The sequence below is a fragment of the Solenopsis invicta genome, chromosome 6 (genome assembly GCF_016802725.1).
Source record: "Solenopsis invicta isolate M01_SB chromosome 6, UNIL_Sinv_3.0, whole genome shotgun sequence".
Classification (NCBI taxonomy): Eukaryota; Metazoa; Arthropoda; class Insecta; order Hymenoptera; family Formicidae; genus Solenopsis; species Solenopsis invicta.
The window spans coordinates 1,746,363-1,766,274 of record NC_052669.1 but is presented as its reverse complement, the minus strand read 5'-3'; the positions used below and the strand labels follow the sequence as shown (position 1 = coordinate 1,766,274).

The 19,912-nt window shown below is 35.3% G+C and overlaps 1 protein-coding gene across 1 annotated transcript in view; it reads right to left on the bottom strand.

Moving 5' to 3' along the window:
- LOC105205285 (dipeptidase 1) overlaps positions 1-19,212 on the bottom strand; it is a 146,494-nt gene extending 127,282 nt beyond the window's left edge. The window contains exons 1-2 of the mRNA XM_011174629.3: positions 18,732-19,212; positions 8,375-8,683 (exon numbers count right to left, since the gene is read on the bottom strand). Coding sequence (XP_011172931.2) covers positions 8,375-8,530 — 156 coding nt within the window. The 5' untranslated portion in view covers positions 8,531-8,683; positions 18,732-19,212. The remainder of the gene's footprint in view (positions 1-8,374; positions 8,684-18,731) is intronic.
- Positions 19,213-19,912: the final 700 nt, after the last annotated feature.

Genomic DNA, 19,912 nt, shown 5'->3' with positions numbered 1-19,912 from the left:
GTCGAGACACGGTTGGAGAGAAGAGCGAGAAATAGATTTTGCCGCGCGCGGCGCGTTGGTGTTTTCTAATTTCCGCGCGCGCGAGAGGGTAACGCATTCGTTTTGCCACCGCGGTCGTTGTTTTCGGCGAAAATATGCCGGAAAGGTTCGATATCGGCTGCATCAAATGTTCGCTGACCCGATCGAAATAATTTCTTTTCTGTTCGGCAAGGAACGTGAAAGCCTGAGTCTCGAATTACACAACGTTTGATATTTATTGGTGTCTGTAACGCTTAGCATGATGAAACGAATATTAGAGCTACCAAGAATACCAAGTTCTTACGGGAATTATTAGCTTCGATAAATTAAACTTTGGAGTTGTAGATTAATAACAAAAATCCTTATCCAATAAAACTCCCGAGTTTTACTTGGGTATAGAAAGTCAGCTTCAACTTTTATTATAGAAATCTTCGATATCAAAAATTACAAAGAGAGTTATGCAAAGGATAGTCTTTCAAATTCAAATTCTCGTTTTACGGGAGGAGTCAAGTTGCGAAAGTTTAAATTAAAGATCAAGAAAAAATAAAGCGCAATATTTTATGTAAATTCATATAATTATATAGGGGAGAACAGCTGAATGCTTACCAGTCGCTTAGAATATTTTTACTTAATGAAAGCAATATTTAGTAACGAGAACATAAAGTAAATAAGAAAGGAAAGTAATGTAGACAAAAATTTAACAGGTTACATCTTGTTTTGTACAATAACAATATTAAAAAAAAAAACAAATATCGATGTTAATTTTTGATCAATTTTTGTAGCTGATAATAATAATTAATTTTGTGCAAGTTTGTATTTGTTACATTTTTACATACAAAATTTATTATAGAATATTTCCCATACATTGTATATATTCATTTATAATTATCACAAAGAAATCAATACTTTAATGGAATTTATCATGTTTTTTAAATTGTACCAAATTTATTACAATAAATGATATTAATGTAAGAGTAATAAAAGATAATACTTGCATGTAATAAAATTAATAATTAATATGAATAAAAATATGTCAGTTGCAAAAATAAATTCAAGTCAGATTACTAACGCTTTTGTCTCTTTTCATTATATTGTTATTTATAATTAATTATAAAATATCTTATATTTTTTGATGAATTATTAATAAAATAAGTGTTAGTGAGTGATTTCTTATATTTTTAATTATTTTAAATTATAAATTTGATATTTTTATATTATTTAAAAGACCCGTAGGTACAATGTAGGCAAACAGTTGCCTAATTCATTCTTTTCGTAGCATGTTGCCAAGAGGCTTATAATAAATTAATCTGTTATTGGCGAAAGGTTAAACATTGTAGTAGCAGGTAATCGAATAGCAAGCTACAATTCTTAACATTTACTTGCATATCAGTATTAAATGGGAAATATCAAAAATAACTTAAGTAATATTTATTTGGCAATTCTTCCTTAAATAATTATATAAATTTAATTAATATCTTTAAACTGTATATCGTATCTCACATTGCAACTTGTGTTCTAAATAAATATTATTAACACAATTTACATATAACAAAAAATTCAAAAAATTTTGACTTGCGTTACTTTTCTTACGGGGGCGTAATATATATTCTCTCTATCTTTCTTTTATTCTTTATTTAAAAAGATCTCTCTTCATATTTTACACTCGTTCGCTTACGAGATGTTACTACGGTTGAGATATTTTAATTCTCACTGCGTTAGCCCATACAACGTTGTGTATTCCCGCTAATTGAATATCTCGCGGAATAATAACAGAAGGCTCTTCTGTTCCGGAAAGTGAATACACGAGTATTTCTGCGCATTTATAGTTAGCGCCATTTTTCTTTTCTAATTAAGGCGCAATCTAATATCGTAGGTCGCTCCTTGACGGCGAAGAGGCGTGTAATATCGCGTTCTTTTCTAAATTTAGAGCGCACGTTCATTGAGGTAACATTTTCTGATTACCACGTTTGAACGTCGCAGCGGATATCGGATTTTTCCGTACTTCCGCGTGTTTGATAGAAAGTTGACCCAAGAGTTAACAACGCAGGAACAGCGCAACTTTTTCTTCTGAGAAGACACGGAGCGGTGAACGGTGGTGACATTATACCGTTATGCAATACTTTAACAAATGTGTGTAAGGCATTCTAAAATTATCACCCCTTCCTTTTTCCTTTTTCCCACGTACAAAGATTCGATATATTAACTTATTTAAAAGCTTTCTTATATAAAGCAAACGTTTGGTTCAATTTGAAAAATAGAAATTATTAGAAATAAAAAAATTTTATGCTGTCGTCGTATCTCTGACGAATCCAGATAAATATCTTTCGTAAATAAAAGAAATAATAATAATGCACTGTATACGTTAGAATACCGCGTCGACGGAAATTAAAATTTCTTATCATAAAATTTTTGCGACGAAACTTAAACGAATAGATGCGAATCAGTATGACTGTATTACGTTATCCTATTTCTGCTTGTTATTATCGAGTTAACGCCCTGAAAATTATTCCGTTGTACCTCTCATTACGAGAAACATTGCATTTTCCTGCCCTCGTTATTGCGTTAAATCAATATTATTATATTCTGCTGCTAATTTACTGGACTTGCGTTACTATCGAGAGCGAAACAGACTGATTCTGCCGTATGCTAATGAAAGTGCCATACTTACGACGGCGTGTCTTTGGCTGAGCACTTTGAAGACTCGCAATTTGCATTTATTATCCAGAGTTTCGGTATGTCCTACATTGGAATCTCTGACGTTTCTAACTTCCCGAGGAACTAATTATTTCGTTAATGGGAACACAGATAAGCGCAGCCAAAATCCCTAAATTTACGAATCTTGCTTTAACTACGAGAATTTTGACATTTTTCCAATAATAAACTTTACAAACACCAATATATGCATCGTACGCCATATGGCCGATGTGTATTCTCTGGACGTTTACCATTTTCGTTTACACTTTTCATCAAATAAACAAAACGAATAATTATCTCAATGCTCTGGAGAGTAATGCCTTACTACATACAATTACTTGATGACCACATCGGCAATTGATAATTAATGATGCAGCGATTTAATAACTCGTTCGTGATCAATGCTAGGTTCTAAAGCGATGATAGTTAATATCGAGCGGTTAGACGATGTTTGTTCGGTGGTTGGTAATAATTGATGCATTCCCAAGTCGTCACAATAGGTCGCCACATAATTACGTCGCATGTAATTATATCGGCACATGCGGTCGCGATACATATTGTAAAATCCGGGGGTGCGCCTTGCGACGAGAGAGACCGGCACCGTCAATTGCCCGCCCCTCTTCTCGATTTCTCTCGTGACTTTTTCATGCGACTATCGCGAATCTGTCTCAACAGGAGCCACCGGCTTCTCCTTGACGTTATTATCCTGACTTGTGGTCCCGAGAAACTCGAGGATCCTCGGTCCGAAATCCTCCAGGAGCTCGAAGTTCTCGAATATAATCCATGGAATCCCTTTACCTAATTCCCAAACACACTCGGAACGTCGAGATCCACTACTCGACCATATGACGCGTTACCACATTTGCGATGAAACAGAAGGAGAAGTACGTTTAGTTAAGCGGCCGCGTTATCGGCGCAGTATACATATATGAAACTTTTTCCGGTAGCTCCGCCCACGTTTGAATCAGTTTCAGTTGAACAGTTAACATGCAAAAGCATTACATTAAATACAAAAGTTTATTGTTTCGATAGGAAATTTAGTTTTCTCTGCGCAGCACAGTAAAAAAGAGAGAGTATTATAATTATCTTTTTTTACAATTTGGAGCCAATCTGTGAATTTTAAATTTACTTTAATTGTATATTTTTTTTAGAATTTAATTCTTAACTGCATAAGTTAGAAGTGTCAAAACGAAGCCTTACTGCGTGAATTTTTTATAAATAAATGGAAAGAGATAGAAAAGTCAAATTTGTTTCATTATAAAAGTTGTAATTCTCTCTCTTTGTTACTTAAATTTTAGAAAAGTAATTTAAAAAATAATTATAATTTTAGACTATTATTCTGCCACGCAAAATTGGGGTACATTTGTACCCACTAGCGTCGTCATGAATTTAAAATTATATCAAAAGGATCGATTGAATAGATCGATTGAATATTAGTGATTGCCATTATTTCATATTTATGAATATTTCTTTTATTATTATAACTTACAGCCTGCAAAAATTTGAATTAATGTAAAACTGATTTCAAGAGAAAAAAATCATTAACATATGTAACTGAAAGATAAATCAAATAAAATTACTAATTCGTGAGAATACGCAGTTTCTACCTATATGCGGTATTTTCGAGCTTTTTTTATACGGAAGAATGAGGGCGGGAAAGGGAATATGGGTTTATGAAACTGTTATACTTCGTGTATCCCCCTATACAGTAACTATGTTTCTGCCGCGCACGTCGCGCGGCTAACGTAGAAGCTTGGCGCGGTGTGTGCAATCTATGCACTCGACGAAGTTTACTCGCCGCACTGCAGTGGTAACGACTCGTCGGCGTTGCTGCTGCTGCTGCTGCTGCGTGCCTTCTCGCGCCGAGAATGGATTCTCCCCACCTGTCTGCTTCGAAATGATTTTCGAAGAGTCCCGTGTATAGCTTCGTCGCCGCACACGCGCTAGTAACGCGGTCGCTTTCCACCCACGTACGCCCGCACACCACCCCGCACACCTTGACAGGTATCGCGATGATAGATACGCCCGCGCGCGCAGCGGCTTTTTTATTCATCCTCGCCGCTTCCGGTCCCTTCACGATTCCCTGGCAACCGGCCAGGATCGCAGCTCGTCCGAACCAGGACGCGCGCGATGCTCTGAAGTTCGATGCGCAGCCCCGTTAGGCAGTGCCCATTTCAAAATGAATTTTTCACCCCTCTCTCTCTCTCTCTCTCTCTCTCTCTCTCTTCCTTTTCTCTTGTTCCTTTTTCCGCGCGAAGCGTTCCGGTCGAACGAGGCCGCGCAGTAGAAGTTCGCGTAGCCGCGCGTATTTTCCTGAGCGAGACCATGATTTTTTGGTACACGATGTTTCCGTAACGATGATAAATAGATAAATAGATAGATCGTTAAACATAGAACAAAAATCTTGAAATCCATGTACAGATTAGCAAACACAGATTAGATGTATCGTGCGTAGGGGAGAATTGTCAAATACGTACCACTTAAGCTACTTTTTATTGTACGAGTATTTCTCATTTGGTGCTGCTTAGGATGCGAAATTCTAGTTTGATGCTTCAGTTATCAATTATTACATGTTAAATCTTTTTATTATATTATAATTATTTTATTATATTATAATTATTTTAATCGAGCAATTGTTACGCTTTAAAAATAAAGAGAAGTGATTCGTTACGTGTTCTGTTAACAAAATGGAGTAGGGACTGACAAATGAAAATTTTCTTTCTCATCGCGACGGGTGTATCTCATACGACAAAGGATGATGATTGATCGTAGTGAAAACTGTGGAAAGTAATCATGTAAATTCAGGCGTAATCGATTTTCTTTCGTTTACCACTTCGTGACACTTGGTAATCGCGAGGCTCCTACCCGGTTCGATGCTTTTAACGAAATATTAGATGGAGCCGCGCCGCGCCGTGGATCCGCGATATCTCGGATTTCGAAGGAGATTTGTCACCGACAAATATATGTTAGCATCCTCACGGGAGACAACCCGGCGGAGAGACATAGAAACTCCTCGCTCGCGGAAACATATGTAGCGCACGTTCGTCTGCGGAGAAAGAATTCTTTATGGACGCCTCGTAGAGGCTCGTATATTATCGCATAATCGTAAAGGCTTAAGCGCAATGCGGTCGGCTCCTCTCGACCCAGGAAACTCGGGCTGAAACTACGAACGTTTGCGTTTTCTTTCCGGCTGTCTTTCCATCGTCTTTTTCTCCCTCCGCTCTTTCCTCTTTTCTTAGTGTTCGCGCTATTCCGGCTCTTCGCGGAAGGATTTCACGGACAGTTCGGTCGCACGTAAAAGATGAAACGCCAGCGGGAGAAGCAGACGCCGGTGGTCTCTAGGCAGGAAGCTGCTTGTGAATTTTTCAAACTACGATGAATTACCTCTGATAGTAAGTCTGGTCGCGGTACCGCGCGGAAGACGAGAGCTTCTAGGGACGGATGAGCAGACGGTGCGCGCAAGTTGTAATAATTCGACGAGGTGATGTGTCTACATTACATATTTATCGCGACGAAATGAGCCGGAGCGAATGTTGACAGCGATTGAATCCCGAGACGATTGCTTCGAGCAAAATTCGAGGGGTAAATAAATTTGATAAAAGCTTGGCTGCCGAGAACGTATCGAGAGATTCGAAAGAATTTTCTGATTTTCCATTTCCGCGATAGATATCGGGCGTTTTAAGCTTTTTATGTTTTTTAAAAGCAAATATTTGCATCATGCTTAAATATTAGCAAATATTTAAAAAAAATTATTTGCATAATTTTTAATTTACATTATTATGATGACAATATTTTAAGTAACATCTAGCGTGTTAAGAAACAAAAAATTATATAAATACGTATTAGCAATCTATCCAATAATTTATCACAAATTACGATGTAAAGAATATATTAAAAATAGTACGCTTTTGAATCTCTAGGGATCATGGACATTCGCCGTTCCCAAGATAACCCTTTCACGTAATTCGGGAAGGATCTTCACATTATGCATGCTATTATAGCTTTTTAGGGTCACTGAATTCAAATCCGCTGTCAGGTTTCTAAAATTCAGAATGGCGAATCTAATATGGCAGAAAAAAAGAAAATTAGGGCCATCATTTTGAATACAAAATTATAATAAAAAATTTAAAATTAGCATCCTCAAAACCTCTTTGAACATAAATACGCAACGCCTAAACCCTTCAAATTACCGCAAAATTGCATTTATTTGTGGAAACTAACGCTTTTTTAATTTTATATTTAAAGGATTGAAAATTAAATCTGGAACAAATCACATTTTGTTTTTTAGGGTATCTATTTTATTTAAAAACTATGTATTTATTTAGAATAGTTCACGTACAAATAAAAAGTAACATTTTTAGGGTATTAATTTATTTATAACAACAAAAGCATTAACAAATGACCATTGGAGAGTTAAAATTGGACCTAAAGGTTTAACCAAAGCTATAAAAAGTCCAATTATATTGATAAATACTAGATAATATAATTAAAAAAAGAAAATAAAAAAGTGTCTCATTTATGATAAGCAGAAAAGGTTAATTTCAGGATAAATTTCAAATATCGCCATCCTTTATTATTTTTGGATGCATCAAAGTAAACGCAGAATGTAATAGGATATTTCACGAATACAGAGGAAAATATGACAATTATATATTCGTTTGTTCATACAAAGTAGCTTGTACAAAGTGTTATTTCACGTCAGACTTCGGAATTGTACATCTCGAAGCACGAAAGAAAGAAAAAGCTTCTTAGCATGATGTATCTGTCTTCAGCTTTAAAGCTTTGAAGGTAAACAATTTTAGAATTTGAGATGAAACAGAGAATATATTCAGTCTGACGAGTGCTGCTGGCCGCGGTTATGATATTGTGTCATTCGCGACAGAAAAATCCAGGATTTCATCATTATACTTCACGTCTAGATGTACCGTTTCCCTCTATATTTATGAAGGCTGGCTCTCTCTCTCTCCCTCATCACGAAACATTTGCGGACGGAATTTCTTTCGCGAGACGTCCTCGACAGGATGCAATATCGCATCGTGACTACAAACGTGCATACACGTCTCGCATAACGCGCGCGATATTACGCCAGTTTCATAAGGTCCAGTGTTTTCATCGAGATTGTCATTGTGTTTCGATTGAAACGTCCTCCTCCTCCTTTCCATGAGTAATATCATCACGGTTGGAAACCAACCGATCAGTTAAATTTCGTTAAACAAACACAAAAAGAACGGTTTTGATAAAGTATCTAAACATTTAACTAGGTACAGATTTGCAAATAATTACGTTGGATCGTCAAAACAATTATGTTACATGCTCAAGCTAGTTGCTAGAATTTTAAAAACTTCTTGCAACATTGTCGTCATACATAAATATCCTACATAATCATTTTGCTAGGCCGACACAATTAATTTCAGTTCCGTGTCTAAAATTTTAAATACTTTAGCAAAACCGTTCTTTCCGTGAACAGCTAACTGTGCTTCTGCGGTTAACTGTTCACGTAGTGTCCATAATCTATGCGCGGGTAACGAGCATTCGCATGATTCTTCGCGCAAGTATACTTTTGGGACCGGATCTCCGACCGGAGTGCACGGAGTGATCCCATTTCTTTTCCTGTGGAATTAACGGCTAATTATGTATCGCCGAGCGTATATGCCTATCTCACCTGATAGTCCATGTAATTCCCGTAGCCCATGTGGTTGCATGTGCAGGCGCATGCCTGAATGTGCCTCCGCATGTCGAGTTCAACCTCTTCGCCGCATACGCCTCTGCTCGTCGCCATCATCGTATCTCCCATGCAATAGCCGCCGGTGCAATACATTCTCGGGTCACTCTGATCCAGGTAACCTCCACCGGTGTCGTCGTACCCGAGCCCGCTGGCGCACCTGGAATCCGAGGCGTAACCCACCCGGGACTGAGGACGTTCCTCGTAGCCCAATCTAGACTGGGACCGATGGAATGTCGAGGATACATCCTGAAAGAAAATGGGAAATTATTTTACAACAAATTACATTGCGCCAGAATTAGCGGTTGGCAGCTCGTAGTTAATGTCACCGACTGTATTGCAGTTTTTTTCTTTCATCAAATCTCTAGTAACAAGTTTTTCTTTTAGAAATGTTCTATTTTTTAATTACTCGCGGATGAATGTTAACACGTAAAACAGTAAATCAATTATAAGTTTGCATCTTGGATATTTTTTAACTCAAGAGTGAAAAACAGTATATATATTCACACTTTATGTTGAAATAAGCCAGAGTTAAACTATTGATTTTTCAATAGCTCTACTTTAATATTTTTATATGCAAAATAATTAGAAAAATTATATTATTTAAAAGAATTATACATCTATAAAAAAATAACTTTTATATGATCTCGAAAAATTGAGTTGTTGAATATTAATTTATCATTATTCGTTTCCATCAAATCATACAACTTTTGTCTGTACTACTTTACGTATCTTTCACATTTTTCGAGATATTCAGCTTATTAGGCCTAAAATTTTTCAAATGTATGTTTAATTTTACAGAAAATTATCAGTATAACTCATACTTCAAAAATACAATTTTTAATCCGAATATTAGCTTTAGTAGCTGAATTTTGTCTGTACTATTTGTTTAGATAAATAGTTTTATTTTCCATACGTGTAACTATTTTTTACTGTTACTCGCAAACTTTCCTTTCGTGTCACGTTCGAAATCATACAAATATGATTTAACGATGAACAATGAAAATGTCAAATGTAATTCTATGTTGGTTGCGATATTGTTGTATGCATCAGTTACGATAAATAGTACGTAGCTTCTATACATTTAATAGAAATTTTAATTGGCTTTTCTGTATAGAAAATCCTGATGGAAAATGATCCAAAAATAATACTATTTTTATTCAAACAATGTCGGACAAAAGTCTGGCAAATCGAGTTAAAAACTGTGATGAGAAACAAATTATTTATAACACAAACGATATCAAAGCTATATTTACATAAAAGATGAGCTTTTTTATAAAAATAAAAATTATAAAATTGTGTATAGTAATATTCAACAAAATTTTAAAAATATATTTACATTTTCTTAAGAATACAAATTAATTTCTTAAAAATTTTTATATTTCTAATACTATAATATATGCTGGTAGTTTAAAATAAAATAGGTTAATTAATTAAAGTATTCTTGCGTTACTACTACATGTATATTTGTTGGAAACCATTCGATTGATTAATCTGTCTTCGCAAACGAGATATTGTTCGCCAACTAAACATGCCAAGAATCTCTCGAAGGTATGAAAAAATTTAATATTTGAGACGTGCATTTAGAATTTGAAAAGAATCGTCTTAATGCGGAATCGTCAAAGGCGGAATGCGTTGACGTGGGAATTGCAGTTGCGTAAGAAAGTGTATAAACGTACAAGTCGCATCTGCGGATAAAATCTTTTCACCATAACACGCCGAATTATCTGCTTCGATTCACCCACAGTTCCCTTATTTACGTAACAAGGAAAGAAAAGCTTGTATGTTACGAACAGCATCGATTTCCAATAACGATCTACAAACAGGAAAATCGTGCGAAAATCCATTGTACGTAAAATACATATATACAATACACGAATAATACGATAATTCGTGCTGAAAAGAACTTTAACAGTGCATTCTGGAGATTAATTAGTATTAAAAATTAACTTATGATATTGAAACTTGTAAGAAGCTAATATTACTTACTGTCCTCCACTTTTACAATTAACTTATTTCGAAAGTTGTATTGAATTATGCTAAACTTGTGCTACATTGTATTTGTTAAAAATGTAATATGAAAAATATGTTAAAAATGAGAAAAGAAAATGATTTTTTAGATCAGTCTCTTTTCGCACTTTTGTTTTTATCCAATTTTCTCTATTATTCTATTATTCTTTCTTAACTAGATTGTATTAACATTGTACTAACTTATTACTTTTTAACAATGATAAAAGAAGTTATAGTAAAAAATAATTTTAAACAAAATATAATTAACGTTTACATTTGCGTTAATCATTTTCATAATATAAAATGACATCTAAATTGTGCAAGCACAAGTCGGCACAACTTTTGGATTTTACAGGCGATATCAAGGGCACTTTTGCGCACAGCTCTTAGCGCTCACATTCTCAATTCGGATGTAATTCTTTGATGTAGACGATACTATGTATCTGAGTTGAGCTAGCTTAGCAAACAGCACCATCGGATTTCATAGCACAACGATATTAAGGGTACTTTAATCTTGCGTGCGGCCTTTAGCGCTCGAATTCTCTGTCCATAATTCGGGTTCGTAATTCTTCGACATAGACGATGTATATTTGAGTTGTGCCAGTCTAGCACAAATTAGCATAACCTTAGAATTACACAATACAACGATTAAAAGCACTATATTTTTGCGTGCATGCGTTAACGCATACATTAGCACTCGAATTTTTGGTGTGTCTTTGAATCGAGTTTATAATTATCTGATGGAATGGAAATAATACCCCGGACACAACAACATTAATATATAAAAGCTTTTCGTTTGTATTGTGTTTTAAATATTAATATTATTATATTAAAAGAATTATTTAAATTTCTCTTTGTTGTGTACTTGTATGAACATAAGCCATTCCAACGTGATGAAATAGAGAAACATCAAATGTTTTTTTTATTTTTTTTATTTTATCTTGAAATACAGAATGATCCTTGTATCGGTCTCCACGATTTTTGAGATTCTTTCTATGGAATGACGATGAACTATTCTGAACAAAAGATTGTTAATTTTCAGGAATAAAAATAATGCTAAAATAATTTTTCGAAAAAATGTATTAAAGATTTGAAAATGATGTAAAGATTGTTATTCTTTTAAAACGGAATTATGTCTTTCTCTTAATTAATACAATTCCTTTACTTATTCTGAATATAAAAGTATTTAGACAGCGTTATTATATATTGAAAAATCAATTTACGAGATATTTTGTACTTTATCCTGACTGAAATAAATATCGGTTTTGCAGTGTTATCTTTAGTAATAGACAGACATTTTTTTCAATAAAGTCTTGTAAAAAATAAAAGACAAAACAAGCAAGTTAAAAATAAAAAGACGGGGTTAAATATAAGAAAGCAAATAATTGTTCGAATAACCTCTACTTCACTACAATGAAACAGCTTATATGCATATAAGTGCACAACAAAGAGAAAAAAGAAAGAGAGAGTCTTATATTATTAATACATAAAAATAACTTTTAAAAAAGGTAAAAAAGGATATCAAGTGTACGTGTATACGTATTACTACAAAAGTAATTACTTTAAAAAAACTCAAGTAACATTCTTAATTTTTAAAAAATCGAAAAATGGTATGTGATAGTTATAAGTCTCCTTAGAAAATAATGACTTTACAAAATTGCGTCAATTAAAATAAAATTTATGCACGCTGTGTTATATAATTTACACACGTTCTTCTGATTTAAACACCTTGGATTTGTATTGATGAGAGCACTCTTACGACTCTCGTTTATGTGTTTCCCTGTTGCTATAAAACTTCAAAATTGTAATATTGCTTTGTGTGGCAAACTATGAAATATCTATGGCAGGAATTTTTGAATATCTTTAACAATCCATGAGATATCATTGTTAGCCATACAGTGACGCGGAAGAAAATTATTTTTAGCAATTTCTTTAACGAAATGTTCTTACTAAATTCTGTGTTCAAATAAAAAATGTTTATAACTTCGAAAGAAAGCATTTTCGCTTAAACGTAAACGGATTGTCAAAAGAGTCTTACAAATCTATTTATCTACGGTTCAAAATAAATTGATTTAAGTGCTAGATATTTAAAAGTTTTTGGCTTTACGCAAATACACACTGTCACCACGTGTATTTTTGATGCAAACACCTGTTAAGGATTACGCGCATCACAGTGTGTTTAAAAAAGGAGAAAGTGCGAAAAAATGGGAACTTTATTCGTCGTGTTTATCTCTCGTTCATTCTTTCGGTACGTTTGCAGTTACTACGATTGCGCGCGGTAGTACTCTCGATGGCTTATGAGCTACCATATTCCGCGGTATGTTGCCGCATCGTCGTTCGATATGGACGGCGCGGCACGACGACCGCCAGAGAGAACCGCGCGGCTTTCTATCGCCGCTATCTTTACACCCGGCAGCGATACGGCTTCCCGTAACAGTAAAGTATCGATATCGCCTAAAATAACCGGAACGTATGTACGCTTTGAGGCCGAAACTATATACTCGCTGCAGGATTCTGAAATTCGCCCAGCAACGTTTTGCCGTCATCGCCATGCGATTCCAAACGATAGAGACTGCGGGAGTGTAGTTGGCACCTTGCTGCACGATTTCACGAGCGCGGGATAACGACACGTACGATCGATAGTTTACCGATCTCTGAAGATTTACCACTTCCTTCCGAAGCTTTGCAAACTTGATCAAGCCTCACGATCATACCCCGAGACATTAACGCAATAACGTGTAACACGCTACGCACGCAATTTCTTACTCAGACAGGAATTAATTGAGAAAAGCTGTCACGTGATATAAACAAGATAAAATTGTTAGAAAAAATCCTTTCTTTTTATCTCAAAAAATTAATATTTTTAATTAAATTGCTTTTTCTCTTTAATACTTCAGAATTTTTGCCGCGCTACATTATTTTGTTTTAATAAATATTCCTTTTATTATTTCATAAATTTTTATTACTCTCTCTTTATTAATTTTTTTTAAATATTTCCTTTAATATCTAATAAATTCTTTCCAACCGGAAAAAAACAATGCGGCAGCATGATTAAGTAGAGAGAGTACACACGTTTGGGAAGCCGTCTGCGGCGATGTCGTCTCGTAGAAAATATGTATCGAGGGGTGGACAGATGATCCGCACGTGATCGCTTTATATACCTACGCGTTATGCATTTGGGAAATTGCGTCCGCAGGCGACGTGGCTCGCGGCTAGCGATGTTGAAATTTAATAGGTTATTGATACTTTTACTTTTTGGTATCAAATACCGCAAGTATCGGCATTTTCTACATACACGGTATTTCTCTTTCATAAATATTGATATTGATGTTGCCCGTGGTGTACGAGAGACCAAGACCTGCTGAACAATCAAATTCAAACGATGAAAATCGACGCGACTCGGCGCATCTTTATTCAACGCTTCGATCGCACTCATCTTGTCCTTCAGTTATTTTGATGTTCGATTATTATTATCGAAGGTAAATCATTGATGGTAAAAATATTCACAAGGGTACACGGCCAAGTGTCTCCTTTCAACTTTAATAAACATTAGATATAAAATATAAAAATAAGAGGTATTTTTTGTAACGTACGTATTTTTTACGTTGTTATTAATGAGGGATAAAACAGTCTTTAGAAAAATTTGTTGTTTTTTAGCGAAATAAATATCATCGAAATTGTAGAAAGATAGAAAGAAGCATTTTTAAAAGTTAAATGGTTTCAAGAGTACTTCATGATAACGATAAAAATAACTTTTTTTTAGTAAAAATTAAAACAAATTTGTGTAATTATTATAAAGTACTCTTGAAAGCATTTAACTTTTATTAAAAATTTTCTCTTTATTTTAAACTTTCAACGATATTTGCTTAAAAAGAAAATAACTAATTTTTTTCGAAAGAGTGTTTTATAAAAAAAAATTAATGTGTCTTTTCTATCTATATTTTAACATATTCAAAGGTTATTAAAAACGGAAAGGGACGCTTGATTGTGTTTCCTTGTCAGAAAGCAAAATATTGACACTGTCCATGTTCTATTTTGCACGATAATTAATTCAGTCAAATAAGTCGATTTTATCCTCGATTTACCGCCGTTTTCTCAATTCTACGGAACGAAGCCTTCCGACGGGAACGACCCTCCGTCAAATCGATAGTCCGTACTAACGCTCGTATGGCGAAACTTGGGGAGCTGAGGTACGCAGAGCCGAATCAATTTTCGGATACCGAAAACCCGTAATAGCTCTTCGAAGATTCCCGCGGTGAAGTTAAAGCGGGCTCTTCGTCAAATTTGCGCGAGCGGAGCGACGAAACTCGTGACTGCGCGGCTATTAGAAACCCCTCTTACTCTGGTGAGACTTACCAGGCATAAATATCGAGGCTCACCCGCCTATCTCGCGAGCATCGTATTAATAAACGCCGTCGAGTTGGCGAGAAAAAAAAATCTCTCCGCGATTAGCGATGCGACGCTTTTAGCAGCGACGTTGTATTAAACTTCGATTTCAGAGTATTTCGAGGGTGTATTCTTTTTCTGTTTTACGCGCTTCGCCTGGAAAGTTCTAATTGCAGTTGTTTGTCTTCCATGTTGCGACAGAATATACAGAGTATTCAGAAATTGTGCCTGGAAGATTCAGAGCCGTATTCTTTTGAACTTAGTGCAATTTTCTTGAACGACATTTAAAGACTATGTATCTTATATTACTTTGTTTTTTTATGGTTGCTGATTTTTTAAAAATTAGCAAATTTACGTTAATAATTTTAGAATTCGAAACGTCAGATGATTGAACAATTCGATCAGTTCCTCAAACATCAAGTTCAAACTTAAATTTTATGAAATATTAATAATATTGTCTTATACATTTTAATTTTAATATTATTATACAATTAAAATAAAATTAATTTATGAATAATATAATAATAAAAAAATAAATATAAAAATATAAAATATTTTTGTTTGCGGCACTTTCAAAGAAACATTGTAATAAATATATAAAATGTATTAAAAAATTGGAAAAATTGATAACATATTTTTTGAAAGCTTTAAAAATTAATATAAAATTCAAATTTATATGAAGTTTAAACAAATGTGTTTATTTGTATTTTTCGTGCATTTACATATAGTCGTGAGCTAAAAGGTTGCAACACATTTTCTTCGATTGTTTTTGAAATGTAGACTTGCTCATCAAACGGCGAACGTCATTGGTTCTTACCTGTGGATCCAATCAATTAAGCATCAAACCATCTACCATAAAAAAAAATGTGTTGCTACCTTTTAGCTCACGACTATACATTATGCATACATATTTTACTTTGAAGTGCCCATTTTAAGTTGTGAACAAATATGCGATTTTAAGTTAATATTTTTTTTTGCAAATTTACTGCTCTTCATTATATTATGAGATTAAAGAATTTATCCCATATCAGAGTACAATGTGATTGTTTTAATAATAATACAAATTAAAAAATTCTCATTCTTGATTTGAAGATATTACCATCCAATACTTTTTCCTATCAATTTATGAAAATTATTATTGAATAATGAGAATATATTTCCCTTGATGCAATTATATAAAATTTTTTTGTATATGTAAATTATGTTTATTATGTTGTTTCTTTGTTATTTCTATTCTATAATGTTTCGAGAATAAGGACATTTTCAAAAAAGAAGTGTTCTTTTTTTTCTGTGCAGTCTTTTGTTTTTAATGCATACTGTGACTGCGTCCGAAATTCATTGCGAGTACTAAAAATTTATAATTCACGTTATATATAGGTTTTTAGTACTTTGAGCAAATAATAGAACACACCTTGTGTTTCCAATCTTCTTTACTATTCAAACTATCTGAACTTCAGACATAACAAATCGACATTACAGACCGATCACTGCTTAAATTCGAACTGTCCGAACTGTCCAAAAATACTCGGACGCTAACTTTTGCCATCTGGATGTTAAAAGCGAATCCATTGGAATTGGATGTAAATTTTTTTTTTACTTTGAACTATCTGAGCAGATTGAACCTACAATAGGTACGTTGAAATTTTTTGTTTGCGTCCTAATTTTTAGTAATAATCTGAGAAACAAAAAAGTAAAAAATTTTGCGAGATGCAAATTTATTTTACTAAAATAAATTTTATTTAAATAGAACAAAATAAAATTCTTATCAAATAAACTAGTTAATAAAAAAATGAGCTGTGTTTCACTAAAATGAGATATATTTCACAGAAATGTATATTCAAAATTTTTTTATAATCAAATACCGAAGAAAATGTTTCTCATTTAACATTTGCTTGCTATTTTGACTTTTTTTCAGTGCACGTTTGGTATTTTCCTGCAATGAGAATTTATTGTCTCGCGTGTGCATTGCAATACGAGGATTGCTTTTCACAAGTAATTTTTCTTACATCTTTAATATTAGACAGAGGCAGAGCACATTATTATGCATGAAAAGTTCTCGCAATTCGCATTATCGATAGCGATCGTTTCAGTTCGCTGAATCATGGCGATCTTAAAGTCTGCCCTTCCCACGCTAACTAAGCTCCTATTTCCCTGGAAGCAGCAAATTCAATTTTCGCCATTCGATAATCATAAATACTAGACTCGAGCGATTACATTATAAAATGGCGAACTCGTTCGATTCTATTGGATAATTATCGTGTAATATCCACACCTGCAGGTGATATCAAATTTAATCGAAATCGATTTGTACAGTGGTACGCTGCATCACTGAAGTTCAGTGCGAATAACGGATATTAATCGCATTAAGTTAAATTGTACAATATTAATTTTAGTTTATGACGACAGACAAAATCGAATTTTAGTACTGGCTGAATATTTTTATCGACAAAAAATGTATTTTATTGTATTTATACATGAAGATACAAACAAAATGTACGAATGGGACATATACGTTCGTACTGGGTAAATATAATTTCAAAGCTGTTTTCGAAAGTTGAATTTTATCTGGTTATTTCATTCCCATTCGTTCATTGTAACTAAATTTACACAAGATTTTACATAGTAATATAATTGTAATGTAATTTCAAATGAAGACTATCGTTCAAACTTTTTAAGCAATCGGAAATTAGTATAATGCAAGTAACACAAATCAATTTATTGTATTGGCAAAAATTCTGGTTATATTGTTCTCGGATACATTGACCGCTGCCTAGTGCATTTGTATTCAATGACCGAATTTCTCTGTAACGTTTAAAAAGAATGTTTCTTTGTTACGTGACTTATTTCGATCTCTATGCTGCAGCCTGCAAATATTTCATGTTCGCGAAATGAATGAAAAAACAATATTAATGAGTCGCGTGTAAAATCGATAAGAAATATGAATCTAGCAGATGCATCGGATATCGTTAATACTAGAAGCACAGAGCGTTCATTACTAACCGTTTCTATTTTTTAGATCAATATCCTACTTCTTGTGTAGAAGATAAGATTCTGAAATTTTCGGATTTTTCATCAATTATTTCCTTTATCCTTTATCCAGTAAAAGAAGATTGTCGAATCGTACTACTTTTCACATAAAGACTTATAACTCTGAAATTATGGAGAATATCTTTATTATAATGTAAAGATCTTAGAAATATTCTAAGTTATACTTGGAATTATATTTAGTATTCTAAGATCTTACTTCTAAGTTCTTTACGTCATAATAAAGGTATATATCCATAGTTTCCGAGTTACAAGCCTTTATGTGAAAAGTAGTGTGATTCGGCAATCTTCATATTATAATAAAATTCTTTACATCTTAATAAAGTACAATATTTTCTTTTCCATGCAATTTTTTCATAACAGTTGCATTATCATAACTTTTTTAAATAGGAAATTTTGATAAATATGCAGTTGTGCAATTTAGGAAACGGGTTTCTTCGGATATCTATAGGCAACGTCGTGGTGCAATTCAGGAGACTAAGATATTTCATAAAATTTTGTTTATCTAATCTATAAGCAAGAGCGAAAAAAAAACTTTAATTCAATTAATTTAATTCTAATAGTATTACGACAACTTATCAAAACTTGGGCCACTTAGCTTATCTTTTCTGCAATTCAGCTTATAAAATGTTTCGAAAGATAACATATTTTTCTATGAACATAAATAACAAAATTCCTGCTATACCTAACGTCTCGAATCATAACAATATTATATAGTAATTTTAGGTTGAGGAATTTTAGGTTGAGGTAGTGTGATTTCGGCAACCTTCCCTCATTTTTCAACATTATTCTTATTTTCACAACACATAATTCATTCGATTGAGCATATCAGTAAAATATATAATGAAATCCTTACCTGAGTATAAGGCTCCTCCTGGTACGGTGTTCTGCGATGGCACTCGTCGTAACACCTGGTGTCGTAGCCGCTGGGCGGCCGTGGATACGGATCTTGCGCCGCTACCGCGGCCGCGCAGCAGTCCGGGATTTGCGCCTGGTAGGTCTCGTAGGGACACTTTGCGTCGGGCTGGACCGGTCGCGGAGCCTGATGAACGCGCTCCTGCGGCCCGCCCCGCCGTAACCGGCGCCACCGCCACCACCACCACCACCACCGCCACCGCCGCCGCCGCCGCCGCCGCCGCCGCCACCGCCGCCGCCACCGGCGGATGCATCGTCGTCGTCCACTCTCGCGGACTTCCTCTCGCCTGACCTCGCACCACACCACCACCACCCTCCCCCGATCACTGCATCCTAATGCCGCGTGGCGCGCGATACGCGATCGAATCCGCGGCCTCGGCGTGCCTCGTCTCTGTCGCGCGGCCCTCTTCGCATGGGTCCATCCTCACCACGCCACTGTATACCTTGCGCTCTCTCCTTCTCCTTCGAGCATCGGATGCCTCTAGCCCATCTCCGACTCGTACCTGCGCGATTATCGCGTGTGAGAAGCTCATCGTCCTCACGTGCATTCGCCGGGTGGTGCATCAATTCGTCAAGTGGGAATGCACCGCGAACGTCTCCGGCACTCGTGCTCGGCTCGCGCCGCGCCGCGCATTAATTCGAGCGCGCTCTCGGTTCGCCTGCATCCCACTCGAATTAATGCACCGCATTACAGCCCGGACTGGTGTAACTCTGGGCCATCCGTATCCTCTCTTAACTGCCGAAAGTAAACCGCCGGCTCTCCCCTTTACCTACTTTGTGCGCGTATCTACGAGTCAAGGGGGAGCTTTTTTGTGTTATTTACTCGAGCTCTTTTAATCTTAGTCCCTTCGGGCGCTTTTTCAGCGTCATCCCGCTAGCGTAAGCTTTTAGATACTCGTACTCGCGGAACGGCAAATGCTCGATCAACGTGCCAGGCTTGATCCACCCATTGATCTCCTCTGACCCCTTGTCTGATGAAGCGTACGGTGTTGCTGTGTAAACTAATGAGTTTGCAAGAAATTGGATGAAGAATCGATCCTCTCGGCGGATGCAATTTTGACGCGTCAAGAATGCTAATGTGCACCACCGCGCGAGTATTTCTAAGCTCCTTTCGAGACACGT